This window comes from Oncorhynchus mykiss, chromosome 21 (assembly GCF_013265735.2).
Source record: "Oncorhynchus mykiss isolate Arlee chromosome 21, USDA_OmykA_1.1, whole genome shotgun sequence".
In the NCBI taxonomy this organism is placed as follows: domain Eukaryota; kingdom Metazoa; phylum Chordata; class Actinopteri; order Salmoniformes; family Salmonidae; genus Oncorhynchus; species Oncorhynchus mykiss.
The window spans coordinates 38,502,596-38,527,771 of NC_048585.1; the positions used below are offsets into that span (position 1 = coordinate 38,502,596).

Below are 25,176 nucleotides of genomic sequence, written 5' to 3' on the forward strand. Positions count from 1 at the left end.
ACACGATGGGAGACAGAGAGCTTGTTTCAAGCGCAGGGCGCAGAAGGTGTTTATTTGTAAAGGACCACAGGAGGAGGCAGGTAGCTGGGTCCAGGGGCAGGCAGAAGGGGGTCCAAAAAGGTAACAGTTCAGGCAGGGAAAGGGCTAGTGACGTCGTCCGGGAGATCAGGCAATAGGTTGATAACAGGAAATCCGATAAAGTACAGGCAGGGAATAGGCGTCGTTAGTGAGGCAGGCCAAAGCTATCATACAAGGGAGGATTAAATTACGGGAAAACCATAGCTCCAAAAAGGAGTGTCACAAAACAAACAGTACCTCACAATGATGGGGTGCAAAGAACTGAACTAAATAGTGTGTGATAATGACATACAGGTGTGTGAACAGATGATCAGAATTCAGGTGATTGGGTTCTGGAGAGTGAGTTGCGTTCAGGGGATCTACGTGTTTGAGAGTGTGAGTTGGAAGCAGACGTTACAAATTGAATAAGATCTCTATGTGAACAAGCTTGGAGCTGGGTATGTAGTAGAGGACATTCTGCCCTTTTCCACGGTAGAATCTTTCATTATTAGGTTACTTATTTGGTGTATAAGCCTACATAACGTAAGGTTGACATTGAGTGAGGGCGTGCAGCATTTTGGGGTGTAATGCAAAAGTAATGTAACGAGCAATGTAACAGATTACTTTCCCCATGGAGTAATAAGTAAATGAATTTGTTATTGTTGAAAAGTATTGAGTAATAGGTAATATATTACTATTTTGAGTAATGACACCAACACTGATTACACTGTTTTCCTTTTTCTTTCCAAAGCTTCTTAATAGGACTGAACCAATGTCTCAGGACTTGCTATTCCATTTCTTCCACAGCGTAGAGTACTTTACCCACTTTTGGAGAGAATTTTAGAATCGATCTCTCTATTCTCACCAGAAAAACAAGGTGGAGGTGTTTTGGCTTTCTCACTGGGCCTGGTTTTTCTCTCACTAACTACCTGGTAAAATAGGCAACACTCTGAGACCACACTGGGCTTTACTCTGAATTTGATTTATTTTACCTTTATTTAACTAGGCAAGTCAGTTAAAAACAAACTCTTATTTTCAATGACAGATTTGTACCTTGTCAGCTCGGGGATTTGAACATCTTTTTTACCCCCCCCCCCCCCCCCCCCCACACACACACACAAAAGAAACCACTAACCAAACAAATATGAACTGCAAAATAGTTTATTAATAATCTAGATGTTAGGTTTTCTCTAAAAGTATTTCAGGGATGTGGGGAAGAGGGGGCTCATAGGCCTACTCAAGGTTTGGCTTAGATGGGTGGATCAAGGAATGGAGGGATAGAGGGGTTCGGAGATTGGGCGGGGAGAAAGACGGATCAGGGGAGTAGCGGCCCGACTCTGACCCTGCTCTTGCAGGGCTACTGCTCCCACTGGGGAAGACTGGGTTTATGTGGTGAGTGGTTGAGAACCCCCCTGCTGGCCGGTGCAGGTAGTGTGGTGGGGAGGACATATAGGCTGCCATCTGCATTTGCATGGCCTGGAGGACCCAAGGGTTATACATCGCTGCTTGCATCCATGCCATCTGGGCCTGAGCCATCTGGGCATACAGGGCCTGGGCTTGAACCTGTTGGGATTGGGCCTGATGGACTTGGGCCTGGTGGGCATTTAGGGCCTGAGCTTGGACCTGCTGGGCTTGAGCCTGATGGGACTGAGCTTGTGCTAGGTGGGCATTTCGGGCCTGGGCTTGTGACTGGTGGGCTTGGAGTGCCTGGGCCTCATTTGCCTCTTCGAACTGGGCCTTGGCTATACAAAGCTGGTGGTTGATGGAGGGTGTGAAGACCAAAGAGTGGGCTAGGTGGTAGGGGCAGGCATCGGAGGTGGCCACAGGGGGACCTGGGGCTGGTCCAGCTGGTCCTGGTGCCCTGTCGAAAGGGTTGGGGTTGAGCCTCACCCAACCATGGCCTATGGGAGTGATGCTTCGACTACTACCGCTGTGTCCCTCATGGGTGGTGGTAGGCCTGGAGGTCTGCGAAGATGCCCCAGCCACAGAGGCCGTTGGTGGGTTTGGGGAGGAGGAGGCTGGGGCTGTGGTGGGAGCCGGGGTGGAGTAGGTGTAATAGGGGGTTAGGGCCTGTGCAGGGGTGGATGGGTTGGAGTAGGAGCAGGAGGGGGCTGAGGTGGGGTAGGACAAGGTAAAGGACGGGGCTGGGGAGGAGGCTGGAGCCGGGGTGGGTGTGGATGGGGTGTGGGAGGAGGAGGGTGTGACCAGCAGAACGGTCTTATTCTGGTTAACAGCCGAGCTGATCTTGGCAACCAAGTCCTTGGCAGCTAGCGAGAGCTGCTCCTTCTCCTTCTTCTCATCCTTCTCGGCCTGGCCGTCCCGGGTCTCAGCTTTACTGGTAACGGGAGGGCTAATGGGAGTAACAGGAGGGTCGGGCTGACGGGGAGGACCAGGGATGACCATGACTATCTCCACATCATCCTCCTCCACCGCTTCCAACTCTGCAACCACCTTGATCTTCTTCAGTAGGTTCTCCTGGTGCTGTCTGAAGCTGTGATGGTAGTACATGGACAACTGGAAAACATAAGACAGGCATTGAGATAAGATAGGGCCTATTTGTAAATCCTATAGATTGTGACAGTGAGTTATGATTGTGAGCCATAAATAGCCTATATGATGATAGTGTAGGTAGGCTTTATGTCCCAAATGACACCATAAATGAAATAAATAGAGTGCCATTTGTGACAAAAACATGTATCCATATTGGTAATGCATTGCTAATAGATTTAGGCCACTTAATGTGTTTGATCAATTAGGCCATACCTTTGAGGTGGGGGTAGCTGAGGAGAGCTTTTGAAAACCGTAGAGGATCAGTTGTTGGTCGAATCCTGCCATGGTGACACATGGGAGAGTAGGTTGGAATCCTGTTCGCTGCAACACCTCCTTGGTGAACCGTTCCTCATCGAGAAGCATGTAAATGCCATTCTTGTCCCATGTGGCCGACTTGAACAAGTCCGAATCCACTATTTTCCACAACCTCGTGGGGAAATCTTGATTGAAGAAGGAATTGCTCAGTTTCACTGTTTTTTCGTGGTCAAGGCGAGGCCTCTTCCGATATTTGAGCATCTGTCGAGCGTTTTCCTCCAGAAGGTAGCTAAGATCTACGTCAGTGCCAATCGCGGAAGTCTCAGCTTCAACATCTCGTACCCTCGTACTGTTGTGCCGTTTGTGAACCGTTAGGTCTATGCCTAACACTTTTGGAGATGCACTCATGCTGTCACCATTTAGCTGTTGCGATTGTTCCGCTAAATTATTCGTGGCCATATTTTTGGCAAGCAAGCCGAAAAGTTTATATTGCTTCACAGGTACTTCTCAATAACAGAAAACACGATTGCTTTCGTCATTAATTTTAAATGTAGCACTTGTTTTTATGGACATCATAGAAGCTCAATGGCAACGAGGTGACATCATAATGCGATTTAAACCAAGGTAATTTCGCGCGCGCAAACAATCCAAACAACAGTAAAGGCTCGAAAAAAAAATCTGATTAGTCTCCACTCAGAATATCAATCGTTGACATCCGAGTGGCTCCCTCAGCGCGCTTCAAAACAACCAATGTAAGTGGACATAGCTCTCACTATTGTGCATGCTTTCCTTTGAGGCGGTTTATTGAATGGTTGATTCAAAGAAACAGAACGAAACTCCCCCCCTACCACAATAAAGAAAAAACACACACAAAAATATTGTTGGACCGGTATTTATCTTTAGAATAGCTTCGGAGTTCTTTGGCGTCTATGGTTTTACTTTTACGTATGGCTCGCGTCTCACTGTGACTACATGTTTTGTGTGTTGGCATTGGTTACTAAAAAAGTTCGCATTGTGACGTTTTTAATATGTATGAAGCATGCAGCTTTCAAGTGAATTCCGTCCATCAATCATTCTTTACCAACCTGCAAGGCGCACAGACAAAAACTCGAGAAAGAACTTCTCCGCGGAGCGTCCATGCTTCAAAGAGCGGGCAGACACGATCCTCACGCTCACCCCGGTTGCCAAGGCTGCCAAGAGGCTTCGTCTGGACCAGGGAAATGTGAGAATATGTTGTGTTTATTTGCTGTCTGTATGCTGAATGATTTTATTGTTCACCTGCCTGGGGACTGGATATATGAGCTATTTCGTTAACACCTTCCTATTATTGAGATGCACCCCCCATTTGCCCTCAGAACAAACTCAATTAGTCGGGGCATGGACTCTACAAAGTGTCGAAAGCGTTCCACAGGGATGCTGGCCCATGTTGACTCCAATGCTTCCCACATTTGTGTCAAGTTGGCTGGATGTCCTTTGGGTGGTGAACCATTCTTGATACACACGGGAAACTGTTGAGCGTGAAAACCCCAGCAGCATTGCAGTTCTTGACACACTCAAAGCGGTGTACCTGGCACCTACTACCATAAACCCCGTTCAAAGGCACTTCAATCTTTTGTCTTGCCCATTCACACTGAATGACACACATAAACAATCCATGTCTCAATTGTCTCAAGGTTTTAAAAATCCTTCTTTAACCCGTCTCCTCCCCTTCATCTACACTGATTGAAGTGGATTTAACAAGTGACAATAAGGGATCATAGCTTTCACCTGGATTCACCTGGTCAGTCTGTCACGGAAAGAGCATGTGTTCCTAATGTTTTGCAAACTCAGTTCAGTACTTTTGACGATAATCTGTTGCCATTTGGGGCGCAGCCTTGGCTAAAGTAGGCCTACAATGCAAAACAGATTTTTGAAAGATTTAGCCATGTTTCAGTTGTACATGGTCCCTGTCAAACCAATTTAATGTAAACAAATTCCTTTCAGGGACAGAACCTGCCACTGCAACCCACCAGGCCGATCGGGCAGACTCTGTGCCACTACCGCCCTGCCCTGCCACGTCCCTGGCTTCCCTGGGAAACTCTGGATGTCGGTGGAGACCGACCTGATGAAATCAGAGCGGGAGGTGAGGGAGAGATAAAGAGGGATGGATGGATGGATGGAGAGATAAAGAGAGAGGGATGGATGGATGGATGGATGGAGAGAGAGAAAGGAGAGAAAATGCATTGTATATTCAAGTGCCAGCAAAAACCTGTATGTTGCCATCGCCAAGGAGATGTTCCTTAAGGAGATTCTGGAGATGGCTCCCCCATAGCTGTTTATCAACAAGAGAATGCGCGGTATCTACCGACAGTTTAGTCTGTATGGACAGCTTAGCCTGTATGGACAGTTTAGCCTGTATGGACAGTTTAGTCTGTATGGACAGTTTAGCCTGTATGGACAGTTTAGTCTGTATGGACAGTTTAGCCTGTATGGACAGTTTAGCCTGTATGGACAGTTTAGCCTGTATGGACAGCTTAGCCTGTATGGACAGCTTAGCCTGTATGGACAGTTTAGCCTGTATGGACAGTTTAGCCTGTATGGACAGTTTAGCCTGTATGGACAGTTTATCCTGTATGGACAGTTTAGCCTGTATGGACAGTTTAGCCTGTATGGACAGCTTAGCCTGTATGGACAGTTTAGCCTGTATGGACAGTTTAGCCTGTATGGACAGTTTAGCCTGTATGGACAGTTTAGCCTGTATGGACAGCTTAGCCTGTATGGACAGTTTAGCCTGTATGGACAGTTTAGCCTGTATGGACAGTTTAGCCTGTATGGACAGTTTATCCTGTATGGACAGTTTAGCCTGTATGGACAGTTTAGCCTGTATGGACAGCTTAGCCTGTATGGACAGCTTAGCCTGTATGGACAGTTTAGCCTGTATGGACAGTTTAGCCTGTATGGACAGTTTAGCCTGTATGGACAGCTTAGCCTGTATGGACAGTTTAGCCTGTATGGACAGTTTAGCCTGTATGGACAGTTTAGCCTGTATGGACAGCTTAGCCTGTATGGACAGCTTAGCCTGTATGGACAGTTTAGCCTGTATGGACAGTTTAGCCTGTATGGACAGTTTAGCCTGTATGGACAGTTTAGCCTGTATGGACAGTTTAGCCTGTATGGACAGTTTAGCCTGTATGGACAGCTTAGCCTGTATGGACAGCTTAGCCTGTATGGACAGTTTAGCCTGTATGGACAGTTTAGCCTGTATGGACAGTTTAGCCTGTATGGACAGTTTAGCCTGTATGGACAGCTTAGCCTGTATGGACAGCTTAGCCTGTATGGACAGTTTAGCCTTTATGGACAGTTTAGCCTGTATGGACAGTTTAGCCTGTATGGACAGTTTAGCCTGTATGATTTCGATAAGATGTACGGTTCGGTAAGATGTACGGTTTCTGTGATTGTGGGGAACGTGGTGATGGAGAACAACGCCACGAGCGGCCCAGTAAGCCCTGCTTGGGACGGCGCTCAGAGCGTAAGCAAGGTAATTCATACGCACACATTTTTATTTGTGGAAAAGAAGATTCCCACCGGGCACCAACGTGAAATAGACGTTGAATTGACGTCTGTGCCCAGTGGGTTGACGTCTGTGCCCAGTGGGTTGACGTCTGTGCCCAGTGGGTTGACATCTGTGCCCAGTGGGTTGACATCTGTGCCCAGTGGGTTGACATCTGTGCCCAGTGGGTTGACGTCTGTGCCCAGTGGGTTGACGTCTGTGCCCAGTGGGTTGACGTCTGTGCCCAGTGGGTTGACGTCTGTGCCCAGTGGGTTGACGTCTGTGCCCAGTGGGTTGACGTCTGTGCCCAGTGGGTTGACGTCTGTGCCCAGTGGGTTGAAGTCTGTGCCCAGTGGGTTGACGTCTGTGCCCAGTGGGTTGACGTCTGTGCCCAGTGGGTTGACGTCTGTGCCCAGTGGGTTGACGTCTGTGCCCAGTGGGTTGACGTCTGTGCCCAGTGGGTTGACGTCTGTGCCCAGTGGGTTGACGTCTGTGCCCAGTGGGTTGTTGATTTCATGTTTAGCTACAGCGTAATGGAATGTTAAAAACGACACCCTAATAATCAAATGAATCAGTATGTCCCAAATGGCACCCTATACCCAATATAGTGCACTACTTTTGACCAGTCCAGTCAAAATTAAAGTACTATAAAGGTGATTGGGATCTTTATACAAGATCAGACATAAGATCTGATCATCCTTAGCAAATAACTGCTGTGCTTTGTGAGATCGTAATACTGAGTGTCCTCCGCCCCCCCCCCCCTTCCATCTTTCGCAATGTCTTTGTGTCTCTTTCAGTACAGACCTTCTCCCCGTTCTCCCTCCTCCTCTTCTAGCTTGTCTATTTCCTCAATCGTTACTTCCAGCGGGGCTGCGTTGAGCTTCTCTCACTGGGAACGCGTCGTATTGCAGCGAAGCACAATGAGCTGTCTGTACCAGCCATCAGAACCACCACCACTACCCCCTGGACCAGCTACGGACCATCCAGCTACGATGCCCCGAAGTCGGCCTCAGCCTCTACCCCCCCTCTCTCCCATCCACCACCACCACCTACTGAGCCAATGGATCCAGTGGAGATACCCCAGCGAACAACGCCCTCTCCCCAGGCTTGGGTGACCGTAGCCAGGCTAGTGAGACTGGAGTGGCCTCTATGATGGATGCCAGCACCATGACTTCCACAAGCTGTCTGTTTTAAGTCCAAGCCTACCACCATCACCACTATCGCTGCCACCATGGGGGAAGGATGAGGATTGGTGAGGATTCCCGGGCGCAGCTCTGGCTATCGATGGCCTCCCCCTGGATGTCTCACTTCAAGCCTCTCGGCACAGCAACACAAAAGAGCCGACATACCTTCCTTTCCCTCCTCTTCCTCCTCCTTCGCTCTCGTTCTCACTCCACTTCAGCCCTGCGCTAAGTGTGGCTACAACCAGGGGGCTACAGCCCACAATCTCCACCGCCGGCCCAAAGAGGGGAGACTAGGCCAGGGACGCTACCACCTTCATCGCCCATCCCGCATATACTCTCACAAAGATACATAGGCACATCTAGATTCATAAATGAAGATACCCTGCATTATATGTGGCTGTTTCTCTCTTTGTCCATACATTGTTCACATTATACTGCATCTACCAGCTGCAATATTACAGCTGCATCTCTCTATTCTATTCCCTGTGTGTACACTACTTTCAGAGCCCTATAGACCCTGTTTAAAAGTACTATGCTTGTATTCGTTTAGACTGCACTTTGTTTGCCAACAGGGGGCAGTAGAATCATACCATCGCACACACACACACACACACACACACACACACACACACACACACACACACACACACACACTATTACATTACAACAGCCACTTGTATAAGTGTTTATGTTGTGTGAGTTTAGGGGCTGCGTTCCAAATGGCACCCTATTCGCTATATAGTGCACTACTTTTAACCAGGAACAATAGGGCCCTTGTCAAAAATGTTATATAAATTCAAGTCATTATATAGGGCTTCACAAACACACACACACACACACAAACAGGTCTGAGTCTGGAGATGAGCTAATGTTGAAAGCCACAGGTACACAAGCAGAGCCTTGTAGTCTGAGGGTAAAGTGCTTAACCACAACCTCTCTCTCTCTCTCTCTCTCTCTCTCTCTCTCTTTCCCTCTCTCTTAAAGAACAGGACAAAGGACAACGTTTTTCCAGACAGATCAATAACTGTGTGTATCTGTGTGTGTGGGTGGTCCCACAGGACAAAAGAGAGACGTAGAGGAGCCAAACCAAGCACATTAAGTGTGTGGCCATCTTGTAAGCTCTGTCTCTGTCCATACTGGTCTCATAGACTAGACTTGACATAGTAAACGTAAATCCGGGACACCCAAATTAATATGATATGTTAAGTTTGGTACGGTTAAATAAGACAGAAGGTTACTTAAGGCAAAAACGAAAGTAGGGTGGTTGATCATTTTAGCTAATTAGCTACTTAGCGACTGCTTACTACTTTTTAGCTACTTTGCAACTACTTAGCATGTTAGCTAACCCTAACCTTAACCCTTTAACCTACTTCTTAACTGTAATGTAAGCCAGCTAGCAAACATTAGCATTAGCCACCTAGCCACCCCTAGCTAACGTTAGCCGCAACAAATTGGAATTCGTAACATGTTGTACGTTTTTCAAATTGGTAACATATTGTATGAATGGCAATTCACTGATATGAATACTGATATGAAATGGATGATGGACATCCACAAATTAATACGTACCATACGAAACGTAACATTTGATTCTAAATGGCGTGATCTCAGATTTACATACAGAATAATACGAAATGCTCTGAGACCATGTTGCTCTGTCTGCTGTATCTCATTTGGGTGATAACAAGCAGTGTCTGTAATATTGATTTTTAGAGGGCAGACGGGGGAGGAATGTGTGTGGTTAGAGAGAGGAGGGAGAGGCAGAGTGATAGAGAGAAAGGAAGGGAGGGAGAGTATGCAAGAGAGACAGGGCCAGATAGAGATTAAGAAGGAGAGAATGAGATAGAGAGAGAGAGCGGAAGGGAAGGAGAGAAAGATGGTCTTTCTTCTATCAACAGATAATGAAGTGTGTTAAAAGAAGAATGTGTGTGCCTGGCACCATTTGACTCTGGAAGTGAGGGAGGGAGAGAGAGAGAGAGAGCTGTTAAAGAGAGGCTTTGTGTGGTGAGAGCAGGGTTGGGGAGTAAGTTATTACATGTAATCAGTTGCATGTAATCTTATTACAAAAAAACAAACTGTAATCGGTTAAAGTTAGTTCACGTTAACGTTTGTGTGAAAATATACATCATGACACCTTTCAATTACATTCAATTCAGCATTGGAAAAAAAGTGCACGTTTAAGTTTGTTCCACGTGAGCGAGTCTGACCAGAAGTCAGAGATCACTATGATGACACACCAAATTCGTTTGATGGATTTTGGTTGTCTTCTTCTAATTCCTCTTATGGGGAAAGTAATCCAAAAGTAATCTGATTACGTTACTGATTACAATTTTGGACTGGTAACTAGTAACTGTAAAGGATTACATTTAGAATGTAACTTACCCAACCCTGGATGAGAGTAGGATGGATGAGCAGAGAGACTAGAGAGAGGCAAAGAGAAGTATAGAGGTACAGTATATATAGAGAGGGAAACTGGCAGGGAGAAAAGGAAGGTAGAGCTGGAGATATTATAAAAAGGAAGGCGGGAGAAGGGAAGGAGAAATTGTGTGTGAGAGGTAGAAAGAGAGGGAGTGTAGAGGCAGTGTGTTTAGGCATAGGGTTCGAGAGATAAAAAGAGAGAGATAAAGACAGAGTGAGAGACAGAAACTGAAAGAACATACAAAGAAAGCAGCACATATCAAAGGTGGAAATTATTACATGTAATCAGTTACATGTAATCTGATTACAAGTAGTCCAAAAAGTAATCATCTAGTTTTTCAAAGTATCTGTAATCTAATTACAACATTTTTGCTGGTAACAGAACCGATTAGTTGTTTTTGTTTGTAATCAGATTATATGTAATCAGATCTCCAACTCTCTAACTCCCCAAATACCATCTCTTGTCTATCCTCCTTCTTTCCTCCTTTTCCCTTTCTCTTTTGTAATTCATACCCTCCCTTACACTTTCTTTGTCTCCTTCCCTCTATTTATATGTTTTCCCTCTCTCTAGTCAGCTACTAGTTACAAACAGGAAGTGTTTTTTACGAGAACATGCCCCTGGCTCCCTTTCTATTTCTTTTCTAGTTTCAGCAGTGACGGACTGTGTGTGTGGTGCTGACAGAGGGGTTTTCTCCTTCTCTGCTGGCGCCCCCCTCCTACACACACACACACACACACACACACACACACACACACACAGCACCCTTCCTTTTATATCTTTGTTATATTCTGGTTGCCTGGCAGCATATTTCCTTTCTTCCTACCACACGCTCATTAATTACTCTCTCTCTTGTTTCTCTTCTGGGTCTCTCTCTCTCTTGTTTCTCTTCTGGGTCTCTCTCTCGTGCTCTCTCTTTCTCCTTCCCTCTTTCTCTCTCTCCACTCCCTGTATTCTTCATCCCTCCTTTCTGGACTGCATGGGCAAACGCGAGTAGTTATGGACGACACAGTGTGACTCTCTGACAGCTGGAGAAAGTAAGAGAGCCTTGTTTCTTGCTCCAGTGTAATTCAGTGTAACCCCCCCGACCATTATTAGTTTAACTTCCTCTTTAAATTGCCTATTGAATGATGATCTGTGATAATGGGCTATAGTGGGTTAATGGGGTTGTGACTTGTAGGGACAATAGTTGCACTATTGAATCTGTGTGTGCAGTGAGAGAATGTGAATTAAGGCATAAAGGCCACTTGGTTGCAGGTTGTGACTTCTTGGGCAACAGTGACAGCATTGAACTGTGTGTAGAGAATACCAAGCCAGTGTCATTGTAGCACTAAGGCCACTAGGGGGCATTGTGATTTTATGATTTTTAGCTGTTGAAGAAGCAGCAGCTGTTCTGTGTTTGGTTTGGACCTCGGGAAGAACACGACAAAATACAGAACACTTATGGCCAAGTATGTATTATACAGAACACTAATGGACATTCTATCACAGAGTTAAAAGTGTAGCTGTTGAGGCTGGTTACAAGCTGTAACCAGCCTCAAAGATATATGAGACAAGCTTTCTAATCTATGACAATGAGATGATTTGTGTTTGCAATATGTTTGCTTGTATGATGGCTACACATAGCCTGGGTGTCAGTATTGTTTTTGCTCTCATGCCAACTCTTTATGGAATTCCCATGCTAGACAATGACAATGGAGAAGGCAAAAGCACAAACAGATCTGGGGCCAGGCTAGGATCAAATGGTATTGTGTTTTGATGATTTGGGTTCATTCGACTTGACTTGTTTTACATTTAACCCGTTCCTCGTGGGAATGGGATGATTGTAGTAGGAGCTGAACACATGCAGACAATCATCCTGGGATTACAACAACTGTTGAGATTATCTAGTCAAATAAACTGTTGTCACTTTAACTCTCAATCCTAATCTGTTGGTTTGGTTACAGAGACAGATTATAACCAAATGGAATTAGAATTGGGTCATTATGGCAGAATAAAATTGGGTCATACTTAACATTGGAGTGTGATTTTCTCTATTGTAAAATAATGTGTGTGTGTGGGCGTGCGGGATGTAACCTCTGTTTAACAACATTTCACACCTCTAACCTCTTGAAATAAATATGGCACACACACACCGTCTTCCACCTTACACACACACACACAAACACACAGTCCCCTCTTCCTTCCTGTCCCGGTGGCACAATGTTGCTCCTCTCTAAAGAATGCCAACAATGTCCCGAATGAGCATGGGGGCACACACACACACACAGTGTAGGAAAACAGTTGGATAGGTCATCTGTTACATCACAGCTTCCCCTCTCTCCTCCCAACAACATTCCCCTCACTTCCCACCTTGTTCCTAAAAACAACCTCTCTGCCTAACTTCCACACCCGCCCACTTTGTTCCTAAAAACAACCTCTCTGCCTAACTTCCACACCCGTCCACTTTGTTCCTAAAAACACCCTTTCCTCCCCCTCTGTCCCATATACACCCGTACCACTTCCTGCCCTCCTGCCCTCCCTCCCTCCATCGTCACTGGGTGAGGTCTCTATGCCAGACGTCACTAGGAGAGTTAATGTCACCCAGCGAGAGGTAGGCGTGACTCCCTGTGATGTTGGTAGAAACGTGATGGACATTATTTTCTTTACTCCCTCCCTCTCTCCTCTAACTGTCTCTTTCTGTTTCTCTCTCTCTCTGTCTCTCTGTCTCTGTCTCTCTGTCTCTCTCTCTGTCTCTCTGTCTCTCTCTCTCTCTCTCTCTGTCTCTCTCTCTCTCTCTCTGTCTCTCTGTCTCTCTCTGTCTCTCTCTCTCTCTCTCTGTCTCTGTCTCTCTCTATCTGTCTCTGTCTCTCTCTCTGTGTCTCTGTCTCTGTCTCTCTCTCTCTCTCTGTCATTTCTCTTTCTGTCTCTGTCTCTCTCTCTCTGTCTCTCTCTGTCTCTCTCTATCTGTCTCTGTCTCTCTCTCTCTCTCTGTCTCTCTCCTCTAACTCTGTCTCTGTGTCATCTCTCTGTCTCTCTGTCTCTCTGTCTCTCTCTGTCTCTGTCTCTCTCTCTCTGTCTCTCTCTGTCTCTGTCTCTCTCCTCTAACTCTGTCTCTGTCTCTCTCCTCTAACTCTGTCTCTGTCTCTCTCTCTCTGTCTCTCTCTCTCTGGCTCTCTGTCTCTCTCTCTCTCTCTGTCTCTCTGTCTCTGTCATTTCTCTCTCTCTCTCTCTCTGTCTCTCTCTCTCTGTCTCTCTCCTCTAACTCTGTCTCTGTCATTTCTCTCTCTGTCTCTCTCTCTGTCTCTCTGTCTCTCTGTCTCTGTCATTTCTCTCTCCCTCTCTCCTCTAACTCTCTCTGTCATTTCTCTCTCTCTCTGTCTCTCTCTCTCTCTCTCTTTGTCTCTGTCTCTGTCTCTGTCATTTCTCTCTCTCTCAAAATTAAATTCAAAGGGCTTTATTGGCATGGGAAACATACAGTGCCTTGCAAAAGTATTCGGCCCCCTTGAACTTTGCGACCTTTTGCCACATTTCAGGCTTCAAACATAAAGATATAAAACTGTATTTGTTTGTGAAGAATCAACAACAAGTGGGACACAATCATGAAGTGGAACGACATTTATTGGATTTCTCAAACTTTTTTAACAAATCAAAAACTGAAAAATTGGGCGTGCAAAATTATTCAGCCCCCTTAAGTTAATACTTTGTAGCGCCACCTTTTGCTGCGATTACAGCTGTAAGTCGCTTGGGGTATGTCTCTATCAGTTTTGCACATTGAGAGACTGACATTTTTTCCCATTCCTCCTTGCAAAACAGCTCGAGCTCAGTGAGGTTGGATGGAGAGCATTTGTGAACAGCAGTTTTCAGTTCTTTCCACAGATTCTCGATTGGATTCAGGTCTGGACTTTGACTTGGCCATTCTAACACCTGGATATGTTTATTTTTGAACCATTCCATTGTAGATTTTGCTTTATGTTTTGGATCATTGTCTTGTTGGAAGACAAATCTCCGTCCCAGTCTCAGGTCTTTTGCAGACTCCATCAGGTTTTCTTCCAGAATGGTCCTGTATTTGGCTCCATCCATCTTCCCATCAATTTTAACCATCTTCCCTGTCCCTGCTGAAGAAAAGCAGGCCCAAACCATGATGCTGCCACCACCATGTTTGACAGTGGGGATGGTGTGTTCAGGGTGATGAGCTGTGTTGCTTTTACGCCAAACATAACGTCTTGCATTGTTGCCAAAAAGTTCAATTTTGGTTTCATCTGACCAGAGCACCTTCTTCCACATGTTTGGTGTGTCTCCCAGGTGGCTTGTGGAAAACGTTAAATGACACTTTTTATGGATATCTTTAAGAAATGGCTTTCTTCTTGCCACTCTTCCATAAAGGCCAGATTTGTGCAATATACGACCGATTGTTGTCCTATGGACAGAGTCTCCCACCTCAGCTGTAGATCTCTGACGTTCATCCAGAGTGATCATGGGCCTCTTGGCTGCATCTCTGATCAGTCTTCTCCTTGGATGAGCTGAAAGTTTAGAGGGATGGCCAGGTCTTGGTAGATTTGCAGTGGTCTGATACTCCTTCCATTTCAATATTATCGCTTGCACAGTGCTCCTTGGGATGTTTAAAGCTTGGGAAATCTTTTTGTATCCAAATCCGGCTTTAAACTTCTTCACAACAGTATCTCGGACCTGCCTGGTGTGTTCCTTGTTCTTCATGATGCTCTCTGCGCTTTTGACGGACCTCTGAGACTATCACAGTGCAGGTGCATTTATACGGAGACTTGATTACACACAGGTGGATTGTATTTATCACCATTAGTCATTTAGGTCAACATTGGATCATTCAGAGATCCTCACTGAACTTCTGGAGAGAGTTTGCTACACTGAAAGTAAAGGGGCTGAATAATTTTGCACGCCCAATTTTTCAGTTTTTGATTTGTTAAAAAAGTTTGAAATATCCAATAAATGTCGTTCCACTTCATGATTGTGTCCCACTTGTTGTTGATTCTTCACAAAAAAAATTATTTGTTTGAAGCCTGAAATGTGGCAAAAGGTCGCAAAGTTCAAGGGGACCGAATACTTTCGCAAGGCACTGTATATGTTTACATTGCCAAAGCAAGTAAAATAGATCATAATCAAAAGTGAACAGTAAACGTTACACTCACAAAAGTGTAAGAGACATTTCAAATGTCATATTATGGCTCTACACAGTGTTGTAACGATGTGCCAACAGTTAAAGTACCAAAGTGACCATAAATCAACGTGAAAATGTGTCTCTCTTTATCCGTTCGGTCAACTAAGGAATGTCCCCAGTGTAATTATCTCCAGTGTGACCATGGTACTGCCGACAGCCACTTTGATTGCACAGGGCCTGTATTCAAAAAGTGTTTCAGAGGAGGAGTGCTGATCTAGAATCAGGTCCCGCCGATCCCCATGTCATCTTTTCCATTCTGATCTATCATTAAGGCACAATCAGAATCAGATATATTTATATTTTTCTTCAGTGAGACAATGCCCTATTTCCTCTAAAATGTAATTGCTAGTCTAGGCATTTTACAGTTCATAGACCTAGCCAGCCAGCCCTTTTTCTCTCCAATTTTGTGATATCCAATTGGCAGTTACAGTCTTGTCCCATGGCTGCAACTCCCGTACCGACTCGGGAGAGGCGAAGGTTGAGAGCCATGCGTCCCCCTGAAACACGACCCTGTAAAGCCGCACTGCTTCTTGCCACGATGGGACAAGACTGTATGCACGAGTCAGCGTGCATGCGCCCGGCCTGCCACAAGGAGTCGCTAGAGCGCGATGGGACAAGGACATCCTGGCTGGCCAAACCCTCCCCTAACCCGGACAGCGCTGGGCCAATTGTGCCCCGCCTCATGGGTCTCCCAGTCGCGGCCGGCTGCAACACAGCCCGGGATCGAACCCGAGTCTGCGATGCAGTGCCTAAGACCGATCAGTCAATATTAACCCCTATCTGAGGTTTGATCTGAAGAAAAAAACGAGCCATAGTGTTTGATGTCTGTGATATGGGATTTCCTTGTAGGTTTTAGTTGAGTAAAATATTTTTCTTCCTCCTACTCACCCCCAACTCCTCATCTTCTCCTCCTTCTCCTTCCTTCTATTCCAACCCTCTTCTCCCTGTTTCTCCACGTGCTCTCCCTTTCCGCCTTCCCTTCCTCATCCTCCTCCTCCTCCATCTTTTCTGGTTGGTGTTCAATTTCACAGTTGGGGGAGCAGGGAATGAGGGGCGGAAGGTCAGCATGTGTGTGTTTTGGGGGGGAGGCTCATAATTGTGTCTTTCTGCTGATTTCATAGGAACAGAACGTAGTGTTGAAGGCATAGACCCTAATTGTTCTCTCTCTCTCTCTCTCTCTCTCTTTGTTCCCCTCTTCCACTCTTCTGCATTTAAGGTTTTTGAAATTCCGACTTTTGCACAATAACTGTAAATGTTGGTTATCATGGTTATTATTTATCTGATGAGTGTTTTGTCCGTCTCTGTTGAAAATGACTCAGGTTCTCTCTCTTCATGACTCCCGGTGCTCACACAGTGAAGCAATAGCAGGCTTCATAACAACCCAGTCATTAAACCATTAGGATAATGTGTGTGTGAAGTGTATGTGTGCGTGTGTAAACCATTAGGCTACAGCTAAACTACTTCCTAGCGTTACTCTTTTATTGCTGCAGAATCCTCGACAGACACACACACAGACAGACCTCTTACTAAGAACAGGCAGCAAACTGATTGGGTGGCTTTTAGAGCCAGCAATGGGCACTTTACTGTCAAGGCACAAGGCAAGACCCAGATGCAGACACAGGAGGCAGATGGTTGGAGTCTTACAATGTTTATTAATCCAACAGGGTAAGGCAAGAGAATGGTCGTGGACAGGCAAAAAGGGTCCAAAACACGATCAGAGTCCAATAGGTACCGAAGGGCAGGCGGAATCAAGGTCAGGGCAGGCAGGTACAGCTATGACTGGAAGTGACTTTTCATAGCAGGTTAGGAGAGCATTTCAGCTAACCCTAACCCTTTTCCTAACCTAGTTATCCTATCCGTCTATGTTAATTTTCCTAAAATGTTGCACAAATTCTCCTAACCTGCTACATGAATTTACCTTACCTGCTGCGTAAGTTCCCCTAACCTGCTACATGAATTATCCTAACCTGCTACATGAATTATCCTAACCTGCTACATGAATTATCCTAACCTGCTACTAAAAAGTTAATTCTGTTCGTAGCTATATTCCACCGAGTCAGAACTGGTCAAGGGGTTATTGTGTGAAAGAAGTCATCGTGCCAATATTCAATGGCTTTACATTTGCTTGAAATATGTTAATAGCACACTTTATGGAAATTATTATTTGTGCAGGCCTTTTGTAGGTCAAAGCTGAGAGATTTGTAAGCTCAATTTCCACAACCAGTAAAGTACTGAATCTGTACTCTGTTAAGAAGTGTAGAAGTCTGTCTAACACCGTCCTCTTCCTCCCTCCTTCCTCTATTCCCCCGTTCTCTCTGTTCAGCAGTTCTCACTCTCACTCTGCTCCTACACACGCACACACACACACACACACACACACACACACACACACACACACACACACACACACACACACACACACACACACACACACACACACACACACACACACAGCTCTCTGTTGGATGTCTGGAGGGTGTGACAGTGTTATGCATCACTCAGTGGGGATGCCGAGAGAAGGATGAAGGAGAGTGGGAGAGAGAGAGATGGGGGAGAGAGAGGGAGGGAGTAGGAGAAAGAGACGCAGAAAATATTCTGCAGAATATTTAACCATTTTGTCTTTAATTGCTCCTTCTTTCTCTTCCTGTTGTACCCTCTCTCTCTCTCTCTCTCTCTCTCTCTCTCTCTCTAATTCCCTCCCTCTCTCTCCTTCTCCCTCTCTCTTTGCATCACATTAGTCAGAGGCTGTCAGAGTCTGGGCAGTGTGTGTGCGTCTCAGGTCCACCGGCTGAGCACAGCCGATTTCACTGACCGGTCCCTCACCCCCAGAGCTTCCTGTAGTGAGCTCACCCTATATACACACACACACACATACACACACACACACACACACACACACACACACACACACACACACACACACACACTCAATGCCACACTGCATATGGTCCAGACTAAACAGACATGGACGTCAGACAAGCAAAACAATGAGGTCAATCACTCCAATAATTACACATTTTTTTATCTTTCTTTTTTTTCCATCCATGAAAAAAAAGTTACAAACAACTCTCACCCCACTTTCTTTCTGTCTTTCGCTCCCTCCATCCCCCTCCCTCTCCCTCTGTAGTCAGTCAGTACCCTTCTGCCTCTCTCGACCTACTTTTCTACCGCTTCTCTACCTTCTCTCTCTGTCTCTCTCTGTCTCTCTCTCTCTAACCCCCCCCCCCTCCCCCTCCCATGCGTGTGTATGTGTGTGTGTGTCCTGGAGTTAAAACATGATAGTACAGAGATCCTCGTGGGCAGATTCTGTGTCACCTAGAGAGGGGAATCAGACCAGGTTTCAAGCCACAGCCTGTGTGTGTGTGGTTTACGGTTATAGTGCAATAAATGTCTGTGCCACTGTTTGTCCTGCCATTTTCCTTTGTTGACGAACAGAGGGGGGAGAGGGAACGACAGACATACAGAGGGAGAGAGGGAGATAGAGAGAAGCAGTGAGTCTGCCAGGAAGGCCAGGCATGGAATTTCTGTGACTTCATGTTAATCATTAACACAGTGTTCCCTCTGCAGGCTGCCAAACTAACGCGGAAGACCTTCACAAGTCCCTTTTCTCCCTTTCTCTATTTCTCTTTCTCTCTATCTTTCATACACACACGCAAGCCTGTTTCACAGCGTCTTTCCTTTGGCCTCCCCTCTCACACCCCTTTCTTTATCTGTTTCTCTCTCACTTTCGCTCTCGCGCGCATCCGTCTACCTTCTCTCTCCCTAGACCCAGAGAGAGCAAAAGACCGGTGGTCACGGGAAACGATGTGTCATCTGTTTAACAACCTCTCCTCCCCATCACCCCTCTCCCTTCTCCCTCCTCCCACTGCCCCTCCTCCCCCCCTAAGGTCAGACAGGCGCTCTCTTCCTTGGCATCACTATGGTTTCACGCACCCGTTGCCCCCGACGACGCCCCCGACAACAGGTCCCCAAAAACATAATTAACGGCGCAGAGAGCTCTCTAAATAAGAAAGAAAACAGGAGGGAGGGAGAGAAGTGGAGAAGAAGGGAGGTGCCAGTTCAGTGTGTGTGTGTGTGTGTGTGTGTGTGTGTGTGTGTGTGTGTGTGTGTGTGTGTGTGTCACATTTTTAAAAATGTTTAGAATTGCCCTGCACTGGGCACAAACTCTTGATGCTCAGAGCCGGCGCTCCCTGGTTAGACCACTGTGCCACTACAGTTCACGATGCTCTGGCGAGCTGTGAGAATGCTTGATGATAGTTGATGGAAACAACGCACTGTTTTTGATTGTTTTCTTTTAAGCCTTCCCCAAACCATAACCTTAACCACTCAGAATTAATGCCCACACTGTTTACCTTTATAGAGGTTTTTGGGGGTTTTAACACTGTAAACACGTGGAATTTCGAAGAGAAACTATGAGATCTTGTTTCAGTGTGTGTGTGTGCGTGTGCGTGTGCATGTGTGTGTGTATAGAGCAAAGCCAAGTCTTTCTGTTGGCGTAACAATAGTGAATGCTCTCCTTTCCTGCCCCTCTCCTCTCTCTGTGTGTGTGTGTGTGTGTGTGTGTGTGCATGTGCGTGCGTGTGTCCTCTCCTGCCTGTCTCCTCTGTGTGTGTGTGTGTGTGTGTGTGTGTGTGTGTGTGTGTGTGCGCGCGTGCGTGTGTCCTCTCCTGCCCGTCTCCTCTCTGTGTGTGTGTGTGTGTGTGTGTGTGTGTGTGTGTGCGTGCGGGCGTGCGTGCGTGTCCTCTCCTGCCCGTCTCCTCTCCACAGATTAGGGTTTTTAGAAAGTCCCCCGCACCCACATGGCTTCAGACCGCCTCACATCCCCGACCCCAATAAACACCCCGTTGTGAGACGAGACGAGGGCAACAAGTTTATTCACATTCAGATCATATTATGTACTTACTCATAACAAGCCCATTGTAACACATTCCTTATCTAAAATACATACACTTTGCCCTCAGTGTTTGTGCTGTAACATCAGGCCTATATAACATTCACTAAAGTTCTGTCAATACTGATAGATATATGAGCATAGTAACTCGGAGCCATAATGTGAAAACAACCAGTGGTGGAAAAAGTACCCAATTGTTATACTTAAGTAAAAGTCAAGATACCTTAAATAGAAAATTACTCAAGTAAACGTGATAGTCACCCAGTGAAATACTACTTGAGTAAAAGTCTAAAAGTATTTGGTTTTAAATATGTTAGTTATCAAAAGTAAATATAATTGCTAAAATGTACTTAAGTATCAAAAGTAAATGTATAAATCATTTCAAATTCCTTATATTAAGAAATGGCACTATTCTTGTTTTTTATTTATTTACGGACAGGCAGGGGCAGACTCCATCACTCAGACAAACAAAGCATTTGTGTTTAGTGAGTCCACCAAATCAGATGCAGTAGAGATGACCAGGGATGTTCTCTTGATAAGTGCGTGAATTGGACCATTTTCCTGCCCTGCTAAACATTCAAAATGTAAGTCATTTTGGGTGTCAGGGAAAATGTGTGGAGTAAAGAGTACATTATCTTCTTTAGGAATGTAGTGAAGTAAAAGTAAAAGTTGTCAAAAAGATAAATAATAAAGTTTAAAAAATACTTAAGTAGTACTTTAAAGTATTTTTACTTAAGTACTTTACACCACTGAAAATAACTTGTGTTAAACTCCAAACTAAAGTGTTTTTCTTATCTTAATTAGACCAGTTGCTCTTGTTGTTCTGTAAACGTTCAGTACAGTTCTGTTCAGTAGGACTAGAACACTCTCACTTTGCTTATTAAGTTTTATTATCTATGTGTTATAACAGTGTCATAATAAAGTTTATTACAGATGACTTGAGTCATCTACAGATGATGGCCTTGATTAGGCATAGGACCATGTACTCTGGTTGTAGTAGTTACGCTCTGAACACAGGAGGATGTGATTGGCTAGAAGAAGCTCCTGGATTTTTGAAGATTATTTTTTAAATTTAACCTTAATTTACTAGGCTAAGTCAGTTAACTAAGTCTGTTAATAACAAATTCTTATTTACAATGATGGCCTACACCAGCCAAACCTGGACGACGCTGGGCCAATTGTGCACCGCCCTATGGGACTCCCAATCACAGCCAACTGTGATACAGCCTGGAATCGAACCAGTGTGTATGTAGTTTCGCCTCAAGCACTGAGATGCAGTGCCTTAGACCGCTGCGCCACTTGTGAGCCCAAGCTTCCTGGGTTCTCCAGGGTTAGAATTCCCTATAGGTCTGTCGATAAGGGCAACTAGTCCTAACCATGGGTTAAAAAACATTTTTTTTTTAAATGCTTGTGTTTTTAACTGTCTAGGCTGCCCCTACTTCATACTCTTCGTGGTAGGAGTGACATCACAAGATAAAATTGTAGCACTTGTTTTGACTGTTTGAACACACCTACTCATTCAAGGGGCTTTCTTGATTTTTTACTATTTTCAACATTGTATAATAATAGTGAAGACATCAAAACTATGAAATAACACATATGGAATCATGTAGTAACCGAAAAAGTGTGAAAGAAATATATTTTATGTTTGAGATTCTGAAAAGTAGCCACCCTTTGCCTTGATGACAGCTTTGCACACTCTTGGCATTCTCTCAACCAGCTTCATAAGGTAGTCACCTGGAATGGATTTCAATTAACAAGGGGGGCCTTGTTAAAAGTTCAATAATGGAATGTCTATCCTTCTTATTTACGCGTTTGAGCCAATCAGTTGTGTTGTGACAAGGTAGGGTTGGTATAAGAAGATAACCCTATTTGGTCAAAAGTTCATATTATGGAAAGAACAGCTCAAATAAGCAAAGAGAAACGACAGTCCGGCATTTCTTTAAGACATGAAGGTCAGTCAATCCGGGAACATTTCAAGAACTTTGAAAGTTTCTTCAAGTGCAGTTGCAAAAACCATCAAGCGCTATGATGAAACTGGCTCTCATGAGGACTGTAGTACGATCTCAAATAAGGACTTGCGACAACGAGGTTCTAGCTCCAGCCTGTTTATTAACCCAACCCTTGCATGTCCTACATAGGTACGGATACCCCCAAGGGACATCCTACTACATCTTCCCCTCTCCCATGAACATGAACTCGACATGCATAACCACTGAAGCATAACTGAAATGCAATTTGGAAACCAGTATTATTCTCTAACATGCTACTTCCCATCCTGAAACAGTATGAAAGTATTAAATCACACAGTATGAACATTAACTTAGGTAGTCTCTTTTTGCTGGGTATGGTCCCCAACCGTATGTTTTCTCTTCACGTAACATAGTCTTTCAGCCACTCTGGTGGCTTCACATCCCTTTTTGGGTGCGCTTGTGGCTCTGAGCATTCTCTCTCCTTCAACCTCTTTTTGTGCATTTTCTGTGACCTCGGTCTGTGTGGCTGGTAGATCTGGAAGAGCTCTGAGGTGTGTTTTGTTCCTCCGTACCTCCTCTGAGCCTGTGTCCACCACATAGGAGCGTGGGGCATCCGCTTTCCTCAGCACTATTGCTGGTGTCTTTGAGTTTGTAATCCACACACGTTGACCTTCGGTCAGCTCTGGCCTCTCCTTAGCACGGTGTCTCCGATTTAAAGTCTCCAGTTTGCGTTTGTTACAGACGTTTGTCCCTCTCAGCGAAGGCCTTCCTGTTAGGCCATCGGGGTTTAAGCTGAGCCGGCGAGACAGCAAGCTGAGCCGGCGAGACAGGCAATTGGGAACGCAGCCTCCTGCCCATCAGGAGCTCGGCAGGCGACGGCCCATGATGCAGTGGTGTAACTCTGTAAGCTAACAGAGCCCTGTATGGATCCTTGTTCTTTTTTTCTGCAGTCCCTTGACTGTTTTCACAGCGCTCTCTGCCTCACCAGTACTCTGTGCATGGTAGGGGCTACTGGTCACATGTATGAAGTCATATTCTGCGGCAAAAGCAGAAAAGGAGCTCGCAGAGAACTGGGGAGCGTCACCTGTAACCAGGACCTCAGTCCTTTCATGAGAAGGTCTCCATTACAGTGGAAGTCACTTTGGTGCACCTCTGCAATCTGCTGCAGTTTGGTCTGAGATGCAGGTAGACTGTCCCTTATTGCATTAATGGACACCTGTACCTCACCCTCCAGACATTGCTCCTCCTCTGATAATGGACGTTTAATTGGGGCCCTGGAGAGTTCATCTGCTGTGACCAGTGCCTTCCCTGGCACATACACCATCTTGTAGGTGAACCTCAGTAATCTGAGGCAGAAGCGCAGAACTCTGGGAGGCAAGTCGTCCAGTGCTTTTGTCCCTAACAGAGCCAACAGTGGTTTGTGATCAGTCTCTGCTGTAAACTGCAGGCCAATACGGTATTGGCTGAGCCTTTCACATGCCCATGTGATAGCCAACGCCTCCTTCTCCACTTGAGCATATCTTTGCTCTGTGTCGGATAAGCTTCGGGAGATGTATGCTATTGGACGCCACTTCATGTTGTCCTGCATCTGTGTGAGGACCGCCCCTAGCCCAAAGGATGATGCATCTGCTGATACTTTTGTCTTAGCGTGGGGACGGTACTGGGCCAGCACTCTCTGTGAGGCCAGCTCTCCTTTGATTTTGTCAAACGCTACCTGTTGCATGTGACCCCATGACCAGTCTTTGACTAGTAAGTCTCTGAGGTTTGGTTGTATCTGAGAACTGTGGGAGGAACTTACCCACATATGTGGCCATGCCTAAGAAGGTCCTGACTTCAGCCACATTCTGGGGTTTGGGCATATCTGTGATGGCGCTGATCTTCTCTGGGTCCGGCTCTATTCCAGCTGCACTGATTTTGTGTCCCAAGAACAAGACCTCTGATTGTGCAAAAGTGCATTTTTCATTGAGTGTCAGGCCAGTCTCCTGGAGTCGGGTCAGAACTGCTGTGAGCCTTACATCATGTTCTGCTCTGTCCCTTCCGCACACGAGCACATCGTCCACGTGGACTATGACGCCACTCAGCCCATCCAACAGCTGGGACATGCGTCTTTGGAAATGCTCAGCGATTCCAAATGGCAAAACATTAAAACAGTAACGTCCAAACGGTGTTATAAACGTTGTGGTGCCCTACTATCTGATGACAGCGGTATCTGCCAGAAACTTGAGCGGGCATCCAGCTTTGTGAAGACTTGTGAGCCATCCAACTGAGCCAGTGACTGCTCAACTGATGGTAAGATGTGTCTCTCTCTGCAGAGTGCCTCATTCAATTTAGTCATGTCCACACAGATCCTTATTAACCCATTGGCTTTTGGGACCACTACCATCCCTGCACACCAGTCTGTGGGACTCTCTATTGTAGGCACCGCCCCAATGTCTTCCATCCTCCCCAACTCTTCCTTTACTCTGGCCAATAAAGGGATAGGCACCCGGCGGGGGGTGGTAAGGGCACAGGGGACAGCATCCTTTTTCAGGTGGATTTTTGTAGTCACCTTCTATCCTTCCTAGACCAGAAAACACTCACCTGGGTCCTCCAGTTCGCTCACTCTCTCAATGAGTTGCAATGCTTCAATTGCTGGCAGCCCCAGCAACGGTCTGGCTAGAGAGTCAATGACGAAGACAGGCTGGATGGCACTTTTGTCTTTACTCTCCAGTTTAATCACCAAGTGCCCTACCACTGGTAAAATGTTATTACTGGGCCCGTACAGTTTTTTGTTTGTAGAGAGCAAAGGGCCATCTCTGCTATAGCTATACAGCCTAGTTGGGATAGCTGTCACTGCTGCCCCAGTGTCTAGTTTAAATGACACAACTTCCCCATTGAGTTTAATGTCTGAATGCCAGCCAGCATTGTTTCCCTTTACTTCTCCCAGAAAGATGCTGTCCTGCTGTACCTCCTCTGAAACCTCGTGCATTTGCTTTAATCGACAGACAGCTGAAAAGTGTCCTCTCCTGTGACATTTCCTGCATTCCGCATCCTTTGCTGGGCAATCTTTCCATCTGTGGAAAGGGGATTTCCCACATTTGCGACAAACACTTGAACAAGCTACTGGTGCTGTCTGTGATTGTTTTCTCCACGTCTGTCTCTGTTCTGT

General features: G+C 45.7%; 2 protein-coding genes across 4 annotated transcripts; one reads left to right on the forward strand and one right to left on the reverse strand.

The window, feature by feature from the left end:
• Positions 1-1,210: 1,210 nt before the first annotated feature.
• Positions 1,211-3,381, reverse strand: LOC110500828 (COPII coat assembly protein sec16-like). Its single transcript, XM_021578360.2, has 2 exons — positions 2,821-3,381; positions 1,211-2,571 (listed from the first exon to the last, which is right to left on the reverse strand). The coding sequence occupies exons 1-2, from the start codon at positions 3,319-3,321 to the stop codon at positions 1,291-1,293; spliced, it is 1,782 nt and encodes a 593-aa protein (XP_021434035.2). The 5' UTR covers positions 3,322-3,381; the 3' UTR covers positions 1,211-1,290.
• Positions 3,382-3,508: 127 nt separating this feature from the next.
• LOC118942926 lies at positions 3,509-11,989 on the forward strand. Of its 3 annotated transcripts, none has more exons than XR_005038591.1 (4): positions 3,509-3,614; positions 3,955-4,084; positions 4,846-4,984; positions 7,189-11,989. XR_005038591.1 is itself a non-coding variant. In XM_036957766.1 (3 exons), exons 1-3 carry the CDS (start codon positions 3,891-3,893, stop codon positions 7,542-7,544), a joined length of 651 nt encoding a protein of 216 aa, XP_036813661.1. In that variant the 5' UTR covers positions 3,870-3,890; the 3' UTR covers positions 7,545-11,989. The 3 variants fall into 3 exon arrangements, 1 of the variants encoding a protein (XP_036813661.1); XR_005038592.1 differs by having other exon boundaries at positions 7,227-11,989; XM_036957766.1 differs by lacking the exon at positions 3,509-3,614 and having other exon boundaries at positions 3,870-4,084; positions 7,227-11,989.
• Positions 11,990-25,176: the final 13,187 nt, after the last annotated feature.